This window comes from Thamnophis sirtalis, unplaced genomic scaffold (genome assembly GCF_051295495.1).
Source record: "Thamnophis sirtalis isolate CommonGarterSnake01/CBP01778 unplaced genomic scaffold, rThaSir2_p1.2 scaffold_14, whole genome shotgun sequence".
Lineage (NCBI taxonomy): Eukaryota > Metazoa > Chordata > Lepidosauria > Squamata > Natricidae > Thamnophis > Thamnophis sirtalis.
Window position 1 is genome coordinate 36,617,397 of NW_028261394.1, and position 20,707 is coordinate 36,638,103.

Here is a 20,707-nt window from a genome sequence, read left to right on the forward strand (position 1 = left end):
CATTTTTGTAGTATGCAATTTATAGGGTTTTATCGTTGTAATGTTGTGCCCAGAGTTATCCTGCGCTAAGATGGGCGGCCAATAAATGGTGGATGTATTAGTGATGGATGTATGGCTGAATGGAGGAAATGAAGGAAGGAAGGAAAGGAGGGAGAGAGAGAATGGAAGGAAGAGAATGGAAGAAAGGAAAAGAGGAAAGGGGGGGGGAAGAGAGAGAGAATGGAAGGAAGAAAGGAGAAAGGGAGGGAGAGGATGGAAGGAAGGAAGGAAAAGAGAAAGGGAGGGAGAGAGAATGGAAGGAAGGACGGGGAAGAGAGAATGGAAGGAAGGAAGGGAAGAAAAAAAGGAGAGAGAATGGAAGGAAAAGAAGGAAGAAAAAGGAAGGAAGAAGAAAGAAAGAAAGAAAGAAAGAAAGAAAGAAAGAAAGGAAAGAGAGCCAAAGCAAAGAATGGGGCTATCTGGAAGCGGCATAGCCACTCCTTCTCCTGCCATCCTTCATTTCTCCCTTTCTGCCCATTGGACGGGCAGACGCAGGACCCAAAATCTGTCTCAAGGTCTGACTTGATCCCTTGAAGAGGGCTTGTAAGCAAGCCCCAGCTTGCATATTCCCAAGTGTTGCACATCTCAACCCGTAGTCACTGGCAAACCCAGCCGTCAGTTTTCCCACCGGCTGATGTGCTTACGTCCTCCTAACCATGGACTCGTGGACGAAGAAACTGAGATTTGTCTCGGCTGATGTGATCCACCGAATCAAAGCAAAGCATTGGATTTCTAGGAGCGGCGAGGGTCTCCCCCCCCCCATGCAGATGGGACCCAACCAGGACCTCAAGGTGAGAAGAAAGAGCTTTATTTCTTTTTTTCCTCCAAAAAGTCATTTATTGAACTCATCTTTAAACATTATTCAAAAATGAAAGAGTTAAGATTCTAGATAAAAACGGAAAGAAAAAAAAAATGATGTGGTGTGAACACAACCTCCCCTCCGACTAAAAAGGAACTGTCTGATCCGTAAACATGCTCCACCACACTGAGTAACAATGCCGCCCCCCCCCCGGTGCCCCAGAAGGGGAAGGGGGCCTTCACAATCTCCCCCACCCACAGCACAGGAGGGAGGGGGGCGTCGGTTTGGCATCTTTCACTACGGCTGCCGTGGTTCTACGGCCCCGCCCACCCTTCTATCTTTCCCTGCCAGGCACGGACTCCTGCAAAATCCCAGGAGACCCCCCCCCCCTCTCCCCACGTCCCGCTCTCCGAAGGCTTGTGAAGGGGGGGTGCCTCTGAGCTCTGAAACGGGAGGAAGGCGGGCTTCGCGCTTCTGCTCGCACAAGTGCAAAAAGAGACTTGCGAGGAAAGGAAGTGTACGGTATTTTTGAACTGTAGGGGGACTAACTGGCCCGGGCTAGGATGTATCCTGTCCGGCTTGGCGCGGAGACGTTTTTGTCAGCAAAGAGCTCTGGGAGGAGGAGGAAGAGGAGAAGGGCCAAAGGGAAAAAAGTAAAAAAAGCAGCCGCCCTTGCTTGGTGAGCTCTGGACGGGCGCCGTGAAGCGAGAGTGGTCAGGCCATGTTGTGTGTGACCAGGCCTTGCAGCATGATCATCAGGCGCCGGGCGGGCTTGCTCAAGTTGTTGTGAGGCTCCACCTGCAGGAACTGGAAGAGTTTCTGGCGCACCTGGTTCATCACAGAACCCATGTGGTCACGGGTGATGGGGTCGCTGTGGTCGAGGTGCATCACCGCCTCCTCCAGGTAGCTGCGAAGAGTGGGAGGGGTGAGGGGTGGAAGGAGAGAAGACAGCCCAGATTAACCAGGTCATTTCTGGCTACAATATGGTCAAGGAAAGCCTGAGATCAGTGGTGAAATGCAGCCGGTTCTATCTGGTTTGGGCGAAATGCTAGCGGTGGGAGGCTCCGCCCACCCACCCGGATGTCATCACATCCCGTTTTTGACGCTTTACGCATGTGCTGACAGCTTGCGTACCGGCAGATATGGCCCCGTGAGCCACCTGAGGCAGGCGTGCTATAGGTTCGCCATCATGGGGGTATAGATTTCTGTAAAGGTAAAGGTTCCCCTCACACATATGTGCTAGCCGTTCTCGACATTTGGGGGTTGTGCTCATCTTCGTTTCAAAGCCGAAGAGCCAGTGCTGTCCGAAGACGTCTCCGTGGTCATCTGGCCGGCATGACTAAACGCCGAAGGCACACGGAACGCTATTACCTTCCCACCAAAGGTGGTTCCTATTTTTCTACTTGCATTTTTACATGCTTTCGAATTGCTAGGTTGGCAGAAGCTGGGACAAGTAATGGGAGCTCACTCCACTATACCGTGCTAGAGATTTGAACTGCCAAGCTGCCGACCTTTCTGATTGACAAGCTCAGCATCTTAGTCACTGAGCCACTGTGTCCCTATATACCTTTCTGTACACATCTCCAAATTTTACTCACTTGAGTTTGAGCTCTGTCCGGGAGCCTAAATCTGAAGAGAGCTGCTGAATGAGAGACAGAAGGACTGGCTGAGACAGAGGACAAGGGTCCTGTCCAAACACTTGCTGAGGATCAACTGTCTCACAGACATAGAGGACCAGATTCAAATCAGCCGCAGTGAGCGCCTGCAAGGGTGAAAAGAGGCATACAGGAGATCCAGAGGAATGCTGGGGACATTTCCGATATAAAACAGGAAAAGAAAGGAAGCTCTCGGGTGATCATTTCCCCGAATTGCAATTCCACCCACGCTCCATGATTTGAAAGCTCACATTTCTGCTCTCAAAGGGCTGGTGGCATTCCTATCCCAAACAGCATGACCAAGATGGAATTCTTAAAACACCCAGATGTTCCAGCCATGAGAAGACAAAAGAATGCTAAAGAGTTATCAAACTGTTTTGACTGACCCCCGAATGCAAAAGGAGTCTGTTGCCCCAATGTGGCACCTTCACATAGATGGATATATCGGATACTAAAACATTCATGCTTATACAATGAATTATACATTATTCTGTAGGTGTGGCAGGGGTGAAATGCTGCCGGTTTGGATCGGTTCGCTTGAACCAGTAGTAAAAAAAAATGCTACTGGTTTGGTTGAACTGGTATTTCCGATGATCAGCTGTGATACATGATTTATATTAGCTGGAATCTGCAGATTTCCTGCTTTCTAGCTAATATAAATCATGTGGCACAGTGGATCACCCCCCCTGTTCTATTTATTGTATTTTTTGGAGTAGATGCACCTTTTTCCCTCAAAAAAGAGGCTGAAAATCTGGGTGCGTCTTATACACCAAATACAGTATTTTTGGCCTCCTGAAACCCCGCCCCCTTCACCAAAATAGCCGTGCATAGCCTTTAGGAAGCTTCCAGAGTGCTCCAGGGGGCTGGGGAGAACAGAAATGAGTGAAACTGTTTTTTGCTAGTTTTTGCCTCCCCCCAGCCCCCAGAAGCATTCTATAAGCCTCCTAAAGGCTATGCATGCCCTTTTTGGGGACAAAAAATGGGCACAGTTTTGCGAAAAATGGGCCATTTTTGGGGAGGTCTGCAGAGTACAAAAAGTTTTTTTTTTAATTTGCCTCTTCAAAATCTTGGTGCATCTTATGCTCCGAAAAATACAGTACCTTTGTATGCTCACTCGGTAGCAGGCCCTGCCCACCCGCCTGGACGTCACCACGTCCTGTTTTTGATGCTCTTCGCATGCGCAGTAGGTCCTGTGCATGCGCAAAGGTGGCCCGTGCAAATGAGCGCATGTTTGCGCTAACATTTGCAAACTGGTAGCGAAGGCAAGATGATTTCACCCCTGATGTGTGGGTACTGTATTTGTACCCGCACGCACACAGCCAAACACACACAAACTCGATAGCATACAAACACCTGCAACCTTACAGCTGGAACAGGCCACATGTAATCTTCCAGATGTTGCTAAACCCCCACCCCTAGCTGGAACCTTTATTGAGGGATGCTGGGAGCTGCAGTTCAGTGGCCCTGAAGTTCCATATTCCTGCCTTGGAGAGAGGCTCCTGAAAGGACACCAGGAGATGCAACCCACTTTCTTGCTTTTGAAAAAACCCAATGGCTTTTTCTATAGTAAGCCCGGCAACTGGTCCCCGGAAGGCCCTGCAGGAAGACCCTTCTGTGGGTAGTTGGAGAGCCTACCTGGCCTTCGAGTCAAGAAGGATGCATACCTGTTGGAAGGCTTGGTTCAGGTGTCCCTGCTGCAAAAGCTGCAGCATGTGAGCCTGCTGGGACTGGAAGTCTAGGTGGGTGGCAGGGATGGGCGTGCCTGCAGCCGAGCGCATGGCCTGCATGATGCTGGAGGTGACAGCAGCCTGCTGCTCCTTCATGGCCGTGCTCACTTCCCCCTTGATGACTCGCTGCACCTGAGTCAAGATGGACTCTTGCATGCTGGGCAAGAGGGGGGGGGGGGAAGAGAAGAAAAGAGGTCTCAAAGATGCTATAGGACAAGAGGTGCAGAACACACGGGACAAAACACGGTTTTTTTAGCACTCAACGCTTCTTCTTGGGTATGAGTCACGGTGGCACAGTGATTAGAGTGGTTAGGCTACTTCTGCTGCCTGGCGGCTGCCTGCAATTTGGCAGATTAAAACTCACCAGACTCAAAGTTGACTCAGTCTTCCATCCTTCCGAGGTGGGTCAAATGAAATCCCAAAATTGTTGGAGGCAACATGTTGGCTCTGTAAACCACTTAGAAAGGGCTGTGAACCAACCTGCCTTCCATTGAGGACTTGTATACTACATGAGTCAAAAAGAGAGCTGTGAAAATATCTAGAGAGCCCTCACATCCTGGACATAAACTGTTTCAACTCCTACCTTCAAAATGGACCCAAAGGGCATTGCAAACCAGAACAACTAGACACAAGGACAGTTTTTCCTCCGAACGCCATCACTCTGCTAAACAAATAAATCCCTCACCACTATCAAACTATTTACTATTAATCTTCTCATCGTTCCTATCACCCATCTCCTCCCACTTATGTCTGTAACTTTGTTGCTTGTACCCTTACGATTTATATTGATATTGTTTCCCGATTGCTTATTTGTACCTTACCACTATCATTAAGTGTTGTACCTTATGATTCTGGACCAATGTATCTTGTCTTTTTATGTACACTCAGAGCTTATGCACCAAGACAAATTCCTTGTGTGTCCAATCACACTTGGCCAATAAAGAATTCTATTCTGCTCTGCTCTATTCTAAAGTGGTATATAAGTCTAAGTGCTATTGCTATCTAACACGATGTAGAAAAACAAAATAACTGGCTCTAATCCATCCAAACCTTCTCTTTACGGCCCACCTTCTTAGCAAATGGCTTCATACTATCAATTTCATTGAAGGCTTTCCCAACCTGGAGCTCCTTAAATGTATCAGACTGAAATTAAAAAAAGAAAAAGCACCGGGTTTCACAAAAAGTGGCCCTTTCTCCTTTACAGGGCCTGAACAGGTCTAAGGGACAGTCTCTGAAATTCTAGGGAGATTTTTTTCTTTTTTTAAAAAAGGATCACAGGTCATTGTTTTTCACACATGCTCCTCCCTGCTCTGAGCACAAAAACTTTTGGCCAGATGAGGGAAAGGTTCAATGTCTAGATCAGTGGTAGTCAACCTGGTCCCTACTGCCCACTAGTGGGCGTTCCAGCTTTCATGGTGGGCGGTAGGGGTTTGCTGTAACTCTGCTTTATAAATGTTATAAAGTTACTTCTCTACTTTATAAATCACCATTACTGTGGAACCGGTGGGCGGTTAGAAGATTTTACTACTAACAGAGATACAAAAGTGGGCGGTAGGTATAAAAAGGTTGACTACCCCTGGTCTAGATGGAGGGAAGCTTCCAGTGCTGAGAAACCTGGCTAATGTGAAGGAATGGTAACCCTCAAACGTATCAGGACAGAAAAGACAGAATTCTCATAATTTACATACGAAGGCTCTAATTGAGTCAGTTGTTATCCAACACCTTCTTAAAAACGTCCAGTGTTGGAGCATCCACAACTTCTGGAGACAAGTTGTTCCACTGATTCATTGTCCTAACTGTCAGGAAATTTCTCCTAAGTTGCTTCTGTCCTTGATTAGTTTGCACCCATTGCTTCTTGTTGTCAGGCCTGTTTCCTTTTAGGATCTTTGGCCTGCCACTCTCCCTCTCTTTCTTTACTATGCTGTTTCATTAGTGGGGAATAAGGAGTATGTGTGTGTGTTTTCAAAATAAAAAATAAAAAAATAAAATTTCTAGAAATCAAGGTCATCCTTTGTCTCTGCACCTGACCGGAACTAGATGGGTGGAAATGCCAGCGTGGCAGCGGAAGATTGGACCATGGGATGGACTTGTGGGTGTGGGGAAATATCATGAACTTTCAACTGGGTGGAAAACCCAGGAAGCTTTCAGATTCGGGTTTCCCACAGATGTACCAACATGTCTCTCTTACTAAATTGGAACTTTGATGAAAGCTATGCCTTGAATTCTGATTTAATTCTGGGTGATTTTTGGAACGCTGTCATTTGTCCTGCCTTCAGGTGCTTTGGAGAATAGCTTGACTTCTTTGTGGCAGCCCTTGAGATATTGGAACACTGCTATCATGTCTCCCCTAGTCCTTCTTTTCATCAAACTAGACATACCCAGTTCCTGTAACCGTTCTGCACGTGTTTTAGTCTCCAGTCCCCTAATCATCTTTGTTGCTCTTCCCTGCACTCTTTCTAGAGCAGAGCTCTTCAAACTTGGCAACTTTAAGACTTCTGGATGTCAACTCTCAGAGCTGGCTGGAGAATTCTGGGAGTTGAAGTCCACAAGTCTTAAAGTTGCCAAGTTTAGGGACTCCTGCTCTAGAGTCTCCACATCTTGTTTACATCGTGGCGACCAAAACTGGATGCAGTATTCCAAGTGTGGCCTTACCCAGGCCTTATAAAGTGGTATTAACACTTGACGTGATCTTGATTCTATCCCTCTGTTTATGCAGCCTAGAACCGTGTTGGCTTTTTGGGTGGCTGTTGCACACTGAATCTTGTCTATGGTTTACCAAAGGGACTCACGACCCTTAGTCTGACTTTGTGGAAGAGCACCATGCCACTGCCACAGTAGGTGATAATCAACTCCTCCTGCAGGGGGCGCCCCCCCTAGGTTCCCAGACACTCACTTGCCCACAATGACGTGAAGCTGATGCTGGATCTCAGAATGCACACTGGCTGTAACGGCGGATGTCATTTGGTCAGTTGCACTTTGGAAGGAGTTGACCATCTGCCGGAGTTGACCCACGAGGGAGTCACGGGCTTCTTGTTCTCGCGCCTTCTTCGTCTTCAACTGAGCTTCCAACTGCAGAATATCTATGGAAGAGGATTCATCAATGTCCACTGGGGAGACTGAAGCCAATTTTTTCATGCCCCTCATTTCCCAGCGCTGTTTCTCATCGTCTTGGCTTACAATCCCTGGTATCCTTCGATTACAACCGGTTGCTTTTCAACCATTCGAAGTTTACAACCGCCTTGGAAAGTAAACTTGCAACCCGTTCTCAGAAGTGGATTTGGACTTATGACCATGTGGTTCCCTTGACGACCCCTGCCACTTTTATAATGATGGTCGTAAAAATCACGGTAAAACTGAGTCTGATCACGTGGTGTTACAACCCCAAGGACTTACAACAGGGGTGGCAAACTCAAGGCCCGTGGGCTGAATCCGAATCCTCATGTGGCCCTCCCGAGCCCCGTTTCTACTGGAGGGGTTGCAGGCGGCTGTCGCAGCCCCTCGAGCTCCGTTTTTGCCGGCAGAGCGCTTGGCCCATCACAGGCGCCCCTGACACTAGTCGAGATGGCCACGCCCACCCAGCCCTCAAGGTCAAACACAACCCTGATGCGTCCTTCAATGAAAGTGAGTTTGACACCCCTGACTTACAACTAAGAAGCATCAATACGGTTGTAAGTTGCGGGCTACTTGTAATGCGTCTTATGTCTCCAGCCTCACCCAACCATAGCGCTGTTTTTCAAGCTCTATCTGAAGGCCTCGGAAATTCATGAATTGACATGAACCTCACCAAATGTCTTGCCTGGATCTCTGCTGTGGATTTTCTGTTCACACCAGAAAAAGTGGAATCAAGAGAGTTCTGGAGACATTGGCCAAAGTACTGGCAATCTCCTTTGGATGAAGGTTTCACCTGAAAAGTCTGAGATCAGGATCAGTCTAGAGAAACCGAGCAGTGGAACCTACCGTATTTTTCAGAGTATAAGACGCACCTTTCCCCCCTCAAAAAACAGGCTGAAAATCTGGGTGTGTGTTATACACTGAATACAGCATTTTTGTGCTTCCTGAAACTCTGCCCCCTTCACCAAAATAGCCATGCAGAGCCTCTAGGAAGCTCCCATAGTGCTCCTGGGGACTGGGGAGGGCAGAAATGAGTGACAAACGGGCCATTTTGTGCCCCCCCCAGCCCCCAGCAGCACTCTGAAAGCTTCCTAAGGGCTATCCATGCCCCCCCCTTTTTTTTAAACCAAAAACGTGCTCATTTTTGCGAAAAACAGGCCGTTTTTTGCTTGTTCTCCCCATCCCCTCACTGCCACCCCCCAGGAACACTCTACAAGCCTCCTAAGGGCTATTCATGCCCTTTTTTTGAAAAAAAAAACAGGCCCGTTTTTGTGTTTTGGGGAGGTTTGCAGAGTGCAAAAACTTTTTTTTAAAAAAATTCCTCTTCAAAACCTTGCTGCGTCTTATACTCCGGTGCATCTTATACACTGAAAAAAACCGGTATTCAAAATCTCACTGGAAACCTGTTCAAGAACAATTCATGGCTTTTGAGTCTAGCTCAACAAGATTAACTGTGATGTTTAAAGCCAACCCGAAGAACAACCCAAAAAACCCTGTGAAGCTTTCTAAAGAATCTCATGGAAATTATTCCAAATGGAAGAAGAGAATTTCCATCCTTGTGGAACCCATCATGGGAAGGTCTTCAATAATGGCCAGTTGGATACTTCCATCATCAGAATTAACTGAGAGACATATGCAGCGGGTGGGATCCAGCCGTTTCGCACCGGCTCGGGCAAACCGGAAGTTAATTTTGCATCCGGTTTGCTGAACCAGTTGTTGCCAGGACTGGCTGGCCCTGCCCACCCTCCCAGGAGTTTCCACACGGCCAGATAAGTACAGGGCCCGCACAGATTCTCTGAGAGGGCCTCCAGAGGGCCTCCGGAGCCTTGGGGAGAGCAAAAAACTGGCCCACCAGAAGTACCAGACATCCTGTTTTCGGCCTCGGGAGCCCGGGGGAGGTCGTTTTCACCTTCCTGGAGACTCGGGAAACGCCTCTGGAGCCTGGGGAGGGCAAAAACGCTCCCCCCACCATGGCCGATTAGGCCATGCCCACCCAGCAACCAGGCAGAGAATTGGTTGCTAGCATTTTTCAATCCCATCCGTGGACATACAGCCTCCCAATGCAGAAGTTCCACTGTCAGATCACATCCTGTCACCCCAAAAGCCGTTCAACTGACATTCGTTTCACCTGCTTTGATAAACCGTTGCTCTTATTTCCCGGGTTGGGAGCACACAGTTGGGAAACAGAAGGGCAATGAAAAACGACATACATTCTTGCGTGCCTTGCTTGAAGGTGTCGTTGATCTGCTGGAACATAGACTGGCAGCTCTTCTCAAAAGCAGGTAGAACTATACTTTGAAAGGCCTCTCGAAATGCTGTCTGCATGGGCACCTGTAAGGTATCGGTGGCTGCCCGAGCGATGGTGTCGGTAAGGTTCTGGAAAGCAACGAGGCAGAAATCCTCCAGGATTAGCAAAATGATCTCCATGTCACAGAAGTTACTAAAGAAGTGCCCCCCCCTACTCTTTTTGGCTGAAGCACTAACCCTGCTGCTGTCTGAAGGCTGTTTATGCTAACAATAGCAATAAGACTTATATACCGCTTCATAGGGCTTTCAGCCCTCTCTAAGCAGTTTACAGAGTCAGCATATTGCCCCCAACAACAATCCGGGTCCTCATTTACCCACCTCGGAAGGATGGAAGGCTGAGTCAACCCTGAGCCGGTGAGATTTGAACAGCCGAACTGCAGTCAGCTGAAGTAGCCTGCAGTGCTGCATTTAACCACTGCGCCACCTCGGCTCTTGACTTACAACCATTTATTTAGCACTTGTCTGACATGACGACGGCATGAAAATAAGTGAATGATGACCGGGGCGGCATCCCTAGAGATACATGATCAAAATATGGGTGCTGGGCAATCAGCAGGTACTTACAATGGTCGTGTCATCCTGGGGTCATGTGATTGCCATCTGTAGCTATAGTAGCAGCAGATAGACTTATATACCACTTTACAGTGCTTTACAGCCCTCTCTAAGCAGTTTACACAATCAGCCTCTTAACCCCAACAATCTGGGTCCTCATTTTACCGACCTCAGAAGGATGGAAGGCTGAGTCAACCTTGAGCCTGGTGAGATTCGAACTGCCAAATTGCAGGCAGTTGGCAGTCAGCAGAAGCCGCCTTCAGTACTGCACTCTAACCACTGCGCCACTGGGGCTCATTCTCTGTAACTTTCTCAGATGGCTTCTGACCAGTCAACAAGGAAAGTGGGATTGGCTTAACCATCGTGCCATTCACTTAACAACTGCAATGGTCGCAAAATTTGGTGCAACTCATTTAGGACCTGCTTTGCTTAGCAATGGAAATTCTCGTCCCAATTGTGGTCGTAAGTCGAGGACTACCTGTAGCTTTAGGCTGAGTAGGTGCGACGCCTGAACAGAAGAGCCAGCACAGAATGTGCTCATATGTGCTCCAAAACGGGTGTCAGTCATCGCATAGAGAATTGGGAGAGAAAATTGTTCTTGGAAGCTCCTCACCTTTGATTTCACCAGTTTGGCAATGTTCTCCTTCAGAGTTCCTTCGATGGCTGTTAGCTTATTTGCAATAGTGTTACTCAGCTGTCCAGTGATGGGATCCAAGCTCTTAGATACACCTGGTAAACAAAAAGAGGAGAGCGGATCCTTTATTTTGGGAATAGCCAGATAGGAAAGGCTGGCAATGAACCCTCTCTGAAAAAGGGGGGAAGTCCAGATATTGGACAGCACTTTCCTACATCCTTCATCTTTTTCTGATTAGCTACAATTCACTGCAGTTTAACAATATCTGTTGTCCATCACAGCTATGAACTGTAAGCATTCATGTTCTTTTTCTCTTGGAGGGAAGGAAGGAAGGAAGGAAGGGACAGAGAGAAAGAAAGAAAGAGAGAGAAAGAGAAGGAGAGAGAAAGGAAGGAAGGGAGAGAGATAAAGAGGAAGGGGAAGAGAGGTAGAGAAAGAGAAAAGAAGGGAGAGAAAAAGAGAAAGGAAGGGAGAGAGAGAAAGAGAAAGGAAGGAAAGAAGGGAGAGGGGGGGAGGAAGGAAGGGCTAATGGGTGCTATCAAGGAGAATGAGAAATGCTTCTCATGGGAAGTCCCTGGAATCAAGATCATGCCCTCCAACTAGCCTCCATCTTTTTTCCCGGAGCGTCTAACTCTGCATCCAGAGCCTTGAGAGAAATTAGCCTAAGGGTGACAGGACTTCCATTTCAACTTGTTCTCCCTGCAGGGTGCTTTGCAAGCAACTCATCATCCCCTGTGCAAGAACTTACACGGGGGAACTGTCTTTTTCATCTCCTCGCGGATGGTCCTCTCCAGCCGATTGCAGGCAGCCGTAGAGAGGGACTGGGAGAGCTGCTGGGACAGGTGCTCTTGCAGCTGCCCACTGCGCTGCTGTCCTTCGGCCAGAGCCTGGTCCAGCCTCCGCTCTGAAACAATGAGTTAAGGAACATGGAAAAGAAAAGGGGTGCACAGACTAGATATCCCAAAGATAGCACTAGCTGAAGCACTTAAGACATATACCGCTTCATAATGCTCTATAGCCCTCTCTAAGCGGTTTACAGTCAGCCTATTGCCCCCAACAATCTGGGTCCTCGTTTTACTGACCTCGGAAGGATGGAAGGCTGCGTCAACCTTAAGCAGGTCAGGATCGAACTGGATCAAATTAGCCTGCAGTGCTACATTCTAACCACTGGGCCACAACGGCTCTCGATTAGTCTCAATGGCAAGACTCCAGATATACCCAGAGGTGGGTTCCTACCAGTTCGCACCTATTCGGTAGAACTGGTTCATCAAATCTACCGAACCGATTAGAAGAGGTTCCACCAATGGACCCGGAAAGCAGGCCACACCTACAGAAGAGGATCCAAAAAATTTTGAAACCCACCACTGGCAAGAATCTTGTAACTTGACAGCTTTAAGACTTGCATGCTTCAATGCCAGAGTTTCTGAATAGCTACTTGGACCGACCTAAGTACTAATTCATAATTTCATATCCGGTCACATGGGCAGCAAGCCACTCCCACAAAGGAGGCCACACCCACAGAGTAGGTTCCAACAATTTTTGAAACCCACCACTGGGAGGGGGGGGGGGAACTGAAACCAAAAGATGATGTTCCCCAGCATAAAGAATTGGAGGGACTAGCTGTTGGATGCAGCAGGAGACCACTTCCTGCAAAGAAATAGCGCAAGCTTCCTTGCTAACCGGACTTAGCTAAAGAGGGCATTCTTCATACTGTTTCTCCTATTCTTATTTGATCTAAAAAAAAATTTAAAAAATCCATGAATTAAAATTCACTTCAGATAGACATTTTAACCTTTGCTGCTTTCTCAATTTGTCAAGCTGCTTAGAGAACACTATTTTCTTTTTATAAAGGTTAAGGTTCTCCTGTACACATGTGCTAGTCGTTCCTGACTCTAGGGGGCGGTGCTCATCTCAGTTTCAAAGTCGAAGAGCCAGTGCTGTCCAAAGACCTTTCTGTGGTCATGTGGCCGGCATGACTAAATGTCGAAGGTACACAGAACGCTGTTACCTTCCCACCAAAGATGGTCCCTATTTTTATACTTGCATTTTTTATGTGCTTTCGAACGGCTGGGATGGCAGAAGCTGGGACAAGTAGCGGGAGCTCACTCCGTTATGCGGCACTAGGGATTCAAACCGCTGAACTGCTGACCTTTCTGATTGACAAGCTCAGCGTCTTAGCCACTGAGTCTTTTTACAACTCTGTAATGCCTTTAATATCTGATTCTGAGATATAAATACAGCAAGTAGAAAAAACAACAACACCCACTAACTATGTCAAGCAAATGGACCCTCCTCCTCCTCCTCCTTCCAGCCCACGTACATTCGTGTGTGTGTGTAGAAACATGACACTCCACAAGAACACAGTGTGCCACTACTGCGATCACCAAATCCAAGGTTGGGAATGGGACAAACTCTGGTTAGCCCTTTCTGAGAGGATACGCTCCTGCTCCTGCTGGGAGTCGATCACCCGCTCGATGTGACCCATAAGAGAGCTCTGGACAGCATCCAGGTGATCTGCCAGCCTTTGCATCAGATCCATCTGATTTTGTCTCAGTTCAGCAATCTCCCTTTGCTGGGTCCTGAGCAGAGACATCAGCTCCTCCTGGTATTCAGGAGCACTCTGGAAGGAGAAGGCACAAGAGAAACATCAGCCTGCTGTGATTTTGATGAGCTGCGGTGGCGCAGTAGTTAGAATGCCATATTGCAGGCTAATTATGCCGACTGCCAGCAGTTCGATTCCTGATCAGCTCAGGGTTGACTCAGCCTTCCCTCCTTCCGAGGTGGGCAAAATGAGGACCCAGATTGTTGGGGGCAATGGGCTATGTAAACCGCTTAGAGAGGGCTGTAAAGCGCTGTGAAGTGGTATATAAGTCTAAGCGCTGTTGCTATTTTCAGTGGATCTTGCTGCTTTATTCAGAGGAAACCCCATTGTCCCTCAGGTAGGGAATGAATTGGTGGACAAGTCATTTGGGAGAAAGGCAGAAAAATATTCATAAATGTTGCAAACAAAGGAAGGTTCGGGATGAAGCATTTATTTCAATTAAGGCCTTGAGTTCAGAAGAACTACATGGAATGTCCATGTTCTAATTTGCCTCCTTGATACAGATTTCAAAATTAATTTATTGTACCACTTTTAAATACATCAGCGTGGCTAGGCTTAACTTAGGCTGGATTGAGAGACAATTATTCCTACAGCCTTACTTTCTCTTGATAGAAGCAATCAGATCAGCAGATCAACTTTTAACCAATAATAATAGCACTTAAGACTTATATACCGCTTCACAGTGCTTTACAGCCCGCTCTAAAATGGTTTACAGAGGCAGCCTATTGCCCCCAACAATCTGGCTCCACATTTTACCCACTTGGGAAAGATGGAAGGCTGAGTCAACGTTAAGCTGATGAGATATGAACTGCCAAACTCCTGGCAGCCGGCAGTAGTGGCCTGTAGTACTGTACTCTAACCACTGTGCCTCCACAGCTCTTAACTATAACTATAAAGTTTTAAATTCTTAAGACAAACATGATCATTGATGCAAATGATCAATATCTAGGGACAGAGCCTTAACAACTGACATTATTGCATGATTTAATTTCATCCCACAATTCTAAACCTCTGCAATTTTGGAGGAGGGGATAGGAACAGAAAGGCACTCCTTATTGGGGGAAAGAGAAACTGCAAAATAAATTTTAAAAAGTTTGCACCAACCTGCTGATCGAAGGACCTTGGTGATGGTGGCGCATCCCTAAAACCGAAGAGAAGATGTTAAAGGATGCACTGTCGTGATCACAACGTCAATTTAGATGGCTCTTCCCTCAATGGAAAACAACCCTCTTGTGATAATTTCTTACTCCCAATAACCGAATCAAGGACCTGTTTTCTCAACACCAGATTGACAGCAACAATAAAAGGAAGCACCTAAGTAAAAAGGCCAAGGATAAATTCCTAACTTAACAAGGATAGCTGTGGCTTCCAATGTTTGTTTATTTTGTTGTTTGTTTATTTCATTTGTATGCCGCCCTTTTCCCCAAGGGGACTCAGGGCGGCTCACAACTCAAACAAGGGAAGGGGGATACAGACAATTTGACAACAACACAAAACAATACATAATTTAAAAGCGCAACAATCATACGGGGGCAACGATTCTTTAGCCCCAGGCCTGTCGGAACAGCCAGGTTTTAAGGGCTATGCGGAAGGCCTGGAGGGTGGTGAGGGTTCAAATCTTCACGGAGAGTTCGTTCCAGAGGGTCGGAGCAGCCACAGAGAAGGCTCTCCTCCGGGTAGTCACCAGTCGACACTGGCCGGCAGATGGAATTCGGAGGAGGCCTAATCTGTGGGATCTAATCGGTCTGGTGGAGGTAATTGGCAGCAGGCGGTCTCTCAAGTACCCAGGTCCAATACCATGAAGGGCTTTATAAGTGACGACTAGCGCCTTGTGATGAACACCAAACTTTGAATGGTGTGGGAGGAGGAATGATTTCCAGAGGAAAAAATGTGCTGCCTCCCCAGAGGTATGGCAGTACGACTCTTAGTATAAAGCGGCAAAATTGATGTTTTAAACTAGATTGAACTATAAGGGTGGAATTGATATCACATTGGAGATTGATTGATAGATAGATGGTTAGACAAATAGATAAGAACCTGGCTAGTATCTGAAAGGTTTCCTAGTATACAATATACGTCATTCCTGTTTTAATGTTCTAAGCTCATGGGAGAACTAGGGATTCCGACAGAAAACTTTGTGGTTGGCAATGCCACCTTTTGGCTGTTGTGCACTCTGTAAGCAAGGCAGTGTATGGCGACACCTCTGGTGAAAGAGGGTATAGATCTTACAATTGTGAGACTCATCCCAAAGAGCCTGCGTTGTGTTCCACAGTGAAGGGACACAGGGCAGAAAACATCCTGCAGGAAACACAGCACCACCACACAGAATCCTTTCAGCCGTTTCCAAGAAGGCTCCACACCCATTTGCACCACTCAGGTGACCCTGAGGACACAGAGAAACCTCCAAATGGCCTCAATGACTCTCTAAAAGGATGCAAAAGACCAGCTGTCTACTAGGATCCTTTCATTCCCCACCATTCAGGCAGAGCTGAAGAAGCTTCTTGGATGACAAGCAAAACGTCTTCCAAGGGAAAAAAACAAGTCCAGTTGCCTCATGAAAAAAGCACCTTGGGGACAACCATGTCCTGGATGACTGAGAATCTCTGCAGGCTTTTAGCTATACAATTTGGGATGAACAGCAAACTTTGAATGGTGTGGGAGGAGGAAATGATTTCCAGAGGAAAAAATTGCAGACTGCAAGAACCATTTGTACCACTCAGGTAACTCTGAGAACACAGATAAACCTCCAGGTGCTTCAAGGACCCTCCAAAAGGATGCAAATGGCCAGCTGTCTGCAAGGAGTCTAAATCCTTCCATTCCCCACCATCCAGTCAGAGCTGAAGAAGCTTCTTGGATAGGAATTGAAATGTCTTCAAAGAAAAAACGCAGAAAGTCCAGTTGCCTCTTGAAAAAGCACCTTTGTGACAATCATGACCCGGAGGACTGAGACTCTCCATAGACATGTGAGGCTAAAAGCTCATGGAAATGGTCTGTCTGTCTACCCATGCCCATCATGTCTGTCTGTCTGTCTATCAACCACCATCAATCTATGTCTATCTCTCCGCCTTTCCCTCTGATTGGCTGCTATATGGAATGCCGCTGTCTCCACCCACATAAACACACCCACCTGTCATCTTTCTTCCCCTTCCTCTTCAGCTTCGGAGAGGCCCGAGGAGAAACTTTGGCCTTCCAGTCCTTCACTGGCAGCCGCTGGGCCGTCACTTTGGTTGTGAACCCGCCAGAAGTGGTAGCCAAGCTCACAACTTCATCATCGTGATCACTGCAGAGGAAAGAGAATGGGAAGGCCATTTGTCAGACGTCCCAGCCAAGGGTAGCCTGATAGAGGTCTCGGATCAACTTTAGCTCAGCCATGGAACAAAGCGGCATGCGTCAAAGGGCGAATTTAGGCTATTATTTTGCCATCCGATGGATCAGTTGTCCTTAATAGGACACCCCATTCTTCACCAAGAAGACACAGGTGTCAAGCCTCCAGCCATATTCCTTTTAGGATCTTTGGCCTGCCACACTCTCTCTTATTTTACTATGCTGTTTCATTAGTGGGGAATTGGGAGGGGGAATAGTAAGGAGTAGAATTGTAGAATGTGTTGTTGTCAAAATAAAAAATTCCTTTCTAGAAGCCCAACGTCATCCTTTGTCTCCGCACCTCTGCACCTGACCGGAACTGGATGGGTGGAACTGCCAACGTGGCAGTGGAAGATTGGACCATGTGATGGACTTGGGGGGTGTGGGGGGCAAGATCATGAACTTTCAACTGGGTGGGAAACCCCGGAAGCTTTCAGATTCAGGTTTTCCACAGATTGTACCAACATGGCTCTCTTAATAAATTGGAACTTTGAGGAAAGCTCTGCCTTGAACTCTGATTTAATTTTGGATGATATTTGGAACGCTGACAACAGGATCGAAGAAGCCTTAAATGCATTTCATTATAATATGGGACAATTTAATTGATTTTCGGAGGAATGAATCCAGATCTTCTCCATCCAAATCCCAGGGCCACTTTGTATTAGCCAGCAATCCTAGTTACTACTGACAAGTCGTCTCCGACGTGCAACCACCAAGAAGAATGCTAATGCTGAACTGCTCACATGGTCCATATTTCTCTAAGGGTTATCAGATTTTATTCATTGGCGGTCTCACGATGGGAGCGTGTTGGAGATTTGATCTGGTCTGATCTCGGGGTCAGATTTCCAGATGTCAAATCCGGCCAATGGTTGGACAGGGACATCCAAGAGAAACGGACCCGTTTTCCAAATTGGATTTCGATTCCAAATGGAATGAATTATTCCGATCAAGCGTTGCTTAATGTGATAACTGATCCTCTCCAGATCAGAAGTAATTTGCTTATGCAAGAACCTTTTAAACGTTAGTCCCATGAGAACCAAAGCCCAGTCTCTTCTTAAGAAGCCAGGGAAGAAAACAGTCTGGATTTCGACAACCGTATTGCCTAATTCTGGAATTTTAGACTAGGTGATCCCTTTCCTCAAATTCACTTGTTGTGCTAGAAGCATCAAGGAAGAGAGAATGGCACGTAGCCCATACCTCTGCTCGGCACTGGCATCTTGGCTGTCGTGCTGTAGCAAGCGATAGGTATGTCTGTGACAAGAGCTCTTATGCTTCTCTTCCACTTCATTCCTGGGGCTGCACGGGAAAATAAAACAAGGGATGCAGATTGCACCAAATCCTAATATCTTATCCATTCATGCACCATAGGCCAGGGATCGGCAACCTTAAACACTGAAAGAGCCACAAGGGTCCTAACCGGAAGACTCCCATTCAATTCTGGATTCGGCTGGAAGTCCGGTTTCCCCACCATAGAGTCTCCTCCTAATGCGCCGTCCTTTTTCCTCTACCTGGCCTAACCGAAAGCTCTATCAATTGTGGAGCTGCCTGGAAAACCCTTGCCACAGAGTCTTCTCCTGGCGTGCCCTGCTTCCCCCACTCCGTCCCCCCTCAACTGGAAGCTCCTCTCAAAATTGTGGTGCCAAATGGCAACAGGGAGCCGCAGCAGAGGGATGAAAGAGCCACATGCGGCTCCAGAGCTATGGAGCTCCAGACTATTAAACTTACAATATCTACAGCATTCAAAGAAAACATATACAAGATGGTTTGTAGATGGCACTTCCCCCCAACGAGGTTAGCCTAAAATGTTTCCTGGGTTATCCCAAGGTCATTCTTTTGTCTCCGCACCTCTGCACCTGACCGGAACCAGCTGGGTGGAGATGCCAGCGTGGAAGAAGAAGATTAGACCATGTGATGGATTTGTGGGTGTGGGGACAAGATCATGAACTTTCAACTGGGTGGGAATCCTAGGTAACTTCCAGAATTGGGATTCCACAGCCATTGCCAACATGTCTGTCTTATTAAATTGGAACTTTAAGGATAGTTCTGCCTTGGACTCTGATTTAATTCTGCATGATATTTGGAACGCTGACACTTTGACAGCTATACCCTAAGCTAGCCTTAATGTCTCAAGACAGTGTTATAGACAAGCCAGTCCATTTCTGATTAGGTCAGCAAAGCTGATTGCACAGACTTCAACTATTAAGTCGCCAGGCTTCTTCATTGCGGTTATTTCTCTTCCTTTATGCATAATATCTAGGAATGCGGTGACTCAGTGGCTGAGACGCTGAGCTTGTCGATCAGAAGGTCGGCAGTTCAGCAGTTTGAATCCCTAGCTCCACATAACAGAGTGAGCTCCCGTTACTTGTCCCATCTTCTGCCAACCTAGCAGTTTAATGTAAAAAATGAAAGTAGAAAAATAGGGACCACCTTTGGTGGGAAGGGAACAGCGTTCCGTACGCCTTCGACATTTAGTCATGCCGGCCACATGACCACGGAAACATCTTCAGACAGTGCTGGCTCTTCGGCTTTGAAACAGAGATGAGCACTGCCCCTTAGAGTCAGGAACAACTAGCATATATGTGCGAGGGGAGCCTTTACCTTTATGCATAACATACAATGGCACAGTTCAAAGACTGCCTGTGCTGACTGCTGGGAAGGAATCAAAGTAATAATCCTTTTGCATTGCTAAATGCCTATGGAGATTCTCAGTCATCCAGGTCATGGTTGTCCCAAAGGTGCTTTTTCAGGAGGCAACTGGACTTTCTTGTTTTTTTCCCCTTTTCTTTTGAAGACGTTTCGCTTCTTATCCAAGAAGCCTCTTCAGCCCTGACAGGATAGTGGATAATATAAATCGTTCCACTCCCCCCTATCCTTTCAGAGCCGAAGAAGCTTCTTGGATGAGAAGTGAGACGTCTTCAAAGGAATAAAAACAACAACAAGGAAGTCCAGTTAGCACTTTTGGGACAGGCTTTAGCAGCATATTTTGGACAATGGGGCTGTTTAAAGATCTGGGAGGACGACGTAAAAGTGTGCTTGACTGGAGGTCACAATACAGACCTACGTTATGACCAAAAGGTATTTATTTACCTGGTGCTAAAGTTATGATAGCTGTCCCTGCTAGGGTCATGTGACTATATTTTGGGCACTCGGCACTGGGCGTTTATGGCCGTTTGCAGCGTCCTGTTGCTATGAATGATAATGTTTTTGCCCAAAACTGGCATTTACTTCCAGGTTCGCTTAACCACAGATTCACTTAATGAACATCATCATTTGCTTAATGACAGCTGCAAAAAGAGTTTATTCCATGCAATCTATACACAAGGATCTGACCTAGCAATGGTGAGCCAAATTGGTGCTACCAATAGCACTTAAGACCTTGTTGTGGCCCGGCAGGAGCCGTTAGAGCTGCCGCCAGACTCCGACAGCGAGGGGTCTTATGAGTCGGCCTTGGAGGAGGGTGGAGGACCCTGGACAGGGTGTCAACGCCGAGCAGGGCGAGGAGAGACTGGTTGGCCACCAGGTGGCGGCAGAGCATTGGATCAAAGGGAATGTTCCTGAAAGTATTTGGGAATTGTATCAGGAGGCAAGCAGGCTTAGGTCTACTCAGCGTAAAGGACAAAGGAGATGATAAGGAGCAGCTGTTGCTCGTTAGGATCTCCTCCTGCTGATAAAAGGGACTGATGGTGCCACGCCCGGGTTGCAGACGTCAACGTTCACGTTCATGAATTAACTTAAACCAACTTGGAGAAGTGGGAAGCCTGTTTGCATTGCCTAGGTTTGTGAGACTTACTGCCAGTGGGTGTATCTGTGTTTATTTTGGGCTCGCAGCCAGCAAGAGCCGGGACTGATAAACTTTCGAACTTTCTGTTTGGCTTTTGTTTCTGAACGGACAAGGTGGGGGTAAGAGCCGAGGTGGCG

General features: G+C 47.2%; 1 protein-coding gene across 1 annotated transcript in view; it reads right to left on the reverse strand.

Annotated features, from left to right (window-relative positions):
- Positions 1–830: 830 nt before the first annotated feature.
- The window catches only part of EDC4 (enhancer of mRNA decapping 4), a 48,236-nt gene continuing 28,359 nt past the window's right edge, over positions 831–20,707 (reverse strand). The window contains exons 19-29 of the mRNA XM_087729414.1: positions 17,987–18,085; positions 16,554–16,706; positions 14,531–14,567; positions 13,264–13,444; positions 11,573–11,728; positions 10,804–10,919; positions 9,542–9,707; positions 7,114–7,300; positions 4,158–4,377; positions 2,437–2,600; positions 831–1,745 (exon numbers count right to left, since the gene is read on the reverse strand). Of these exons, the coding sequence (XP_087585540.1) occupies positions 1,553–1,745; positions 2,437–2,600; positions 4,158–4,377; positions 7,114–7,300; positions 9,542–9,707; positions 10,804–10,919; positions 11,573–11,728; positions 13,264–13,444; positions 14,531–14,567; positions 16,554–16,706; positions 17,987–18,085 (1,672 nt within the window). The 3' untranslated portion in view covers positions 831–1,552. The remainder of the gene's footprint in view (positions 1,746–2,436; positions 2,601–4,157; positions 4,378–7,113; positions 7,301–9,541; positions 9,708–10,803; positions 10,920–11,572; positions 11,729–13,263; positions 13,445–14,530; positions 14,568–16,553; positions 16,707–17,986; positions 18,086–20,707) is intronic.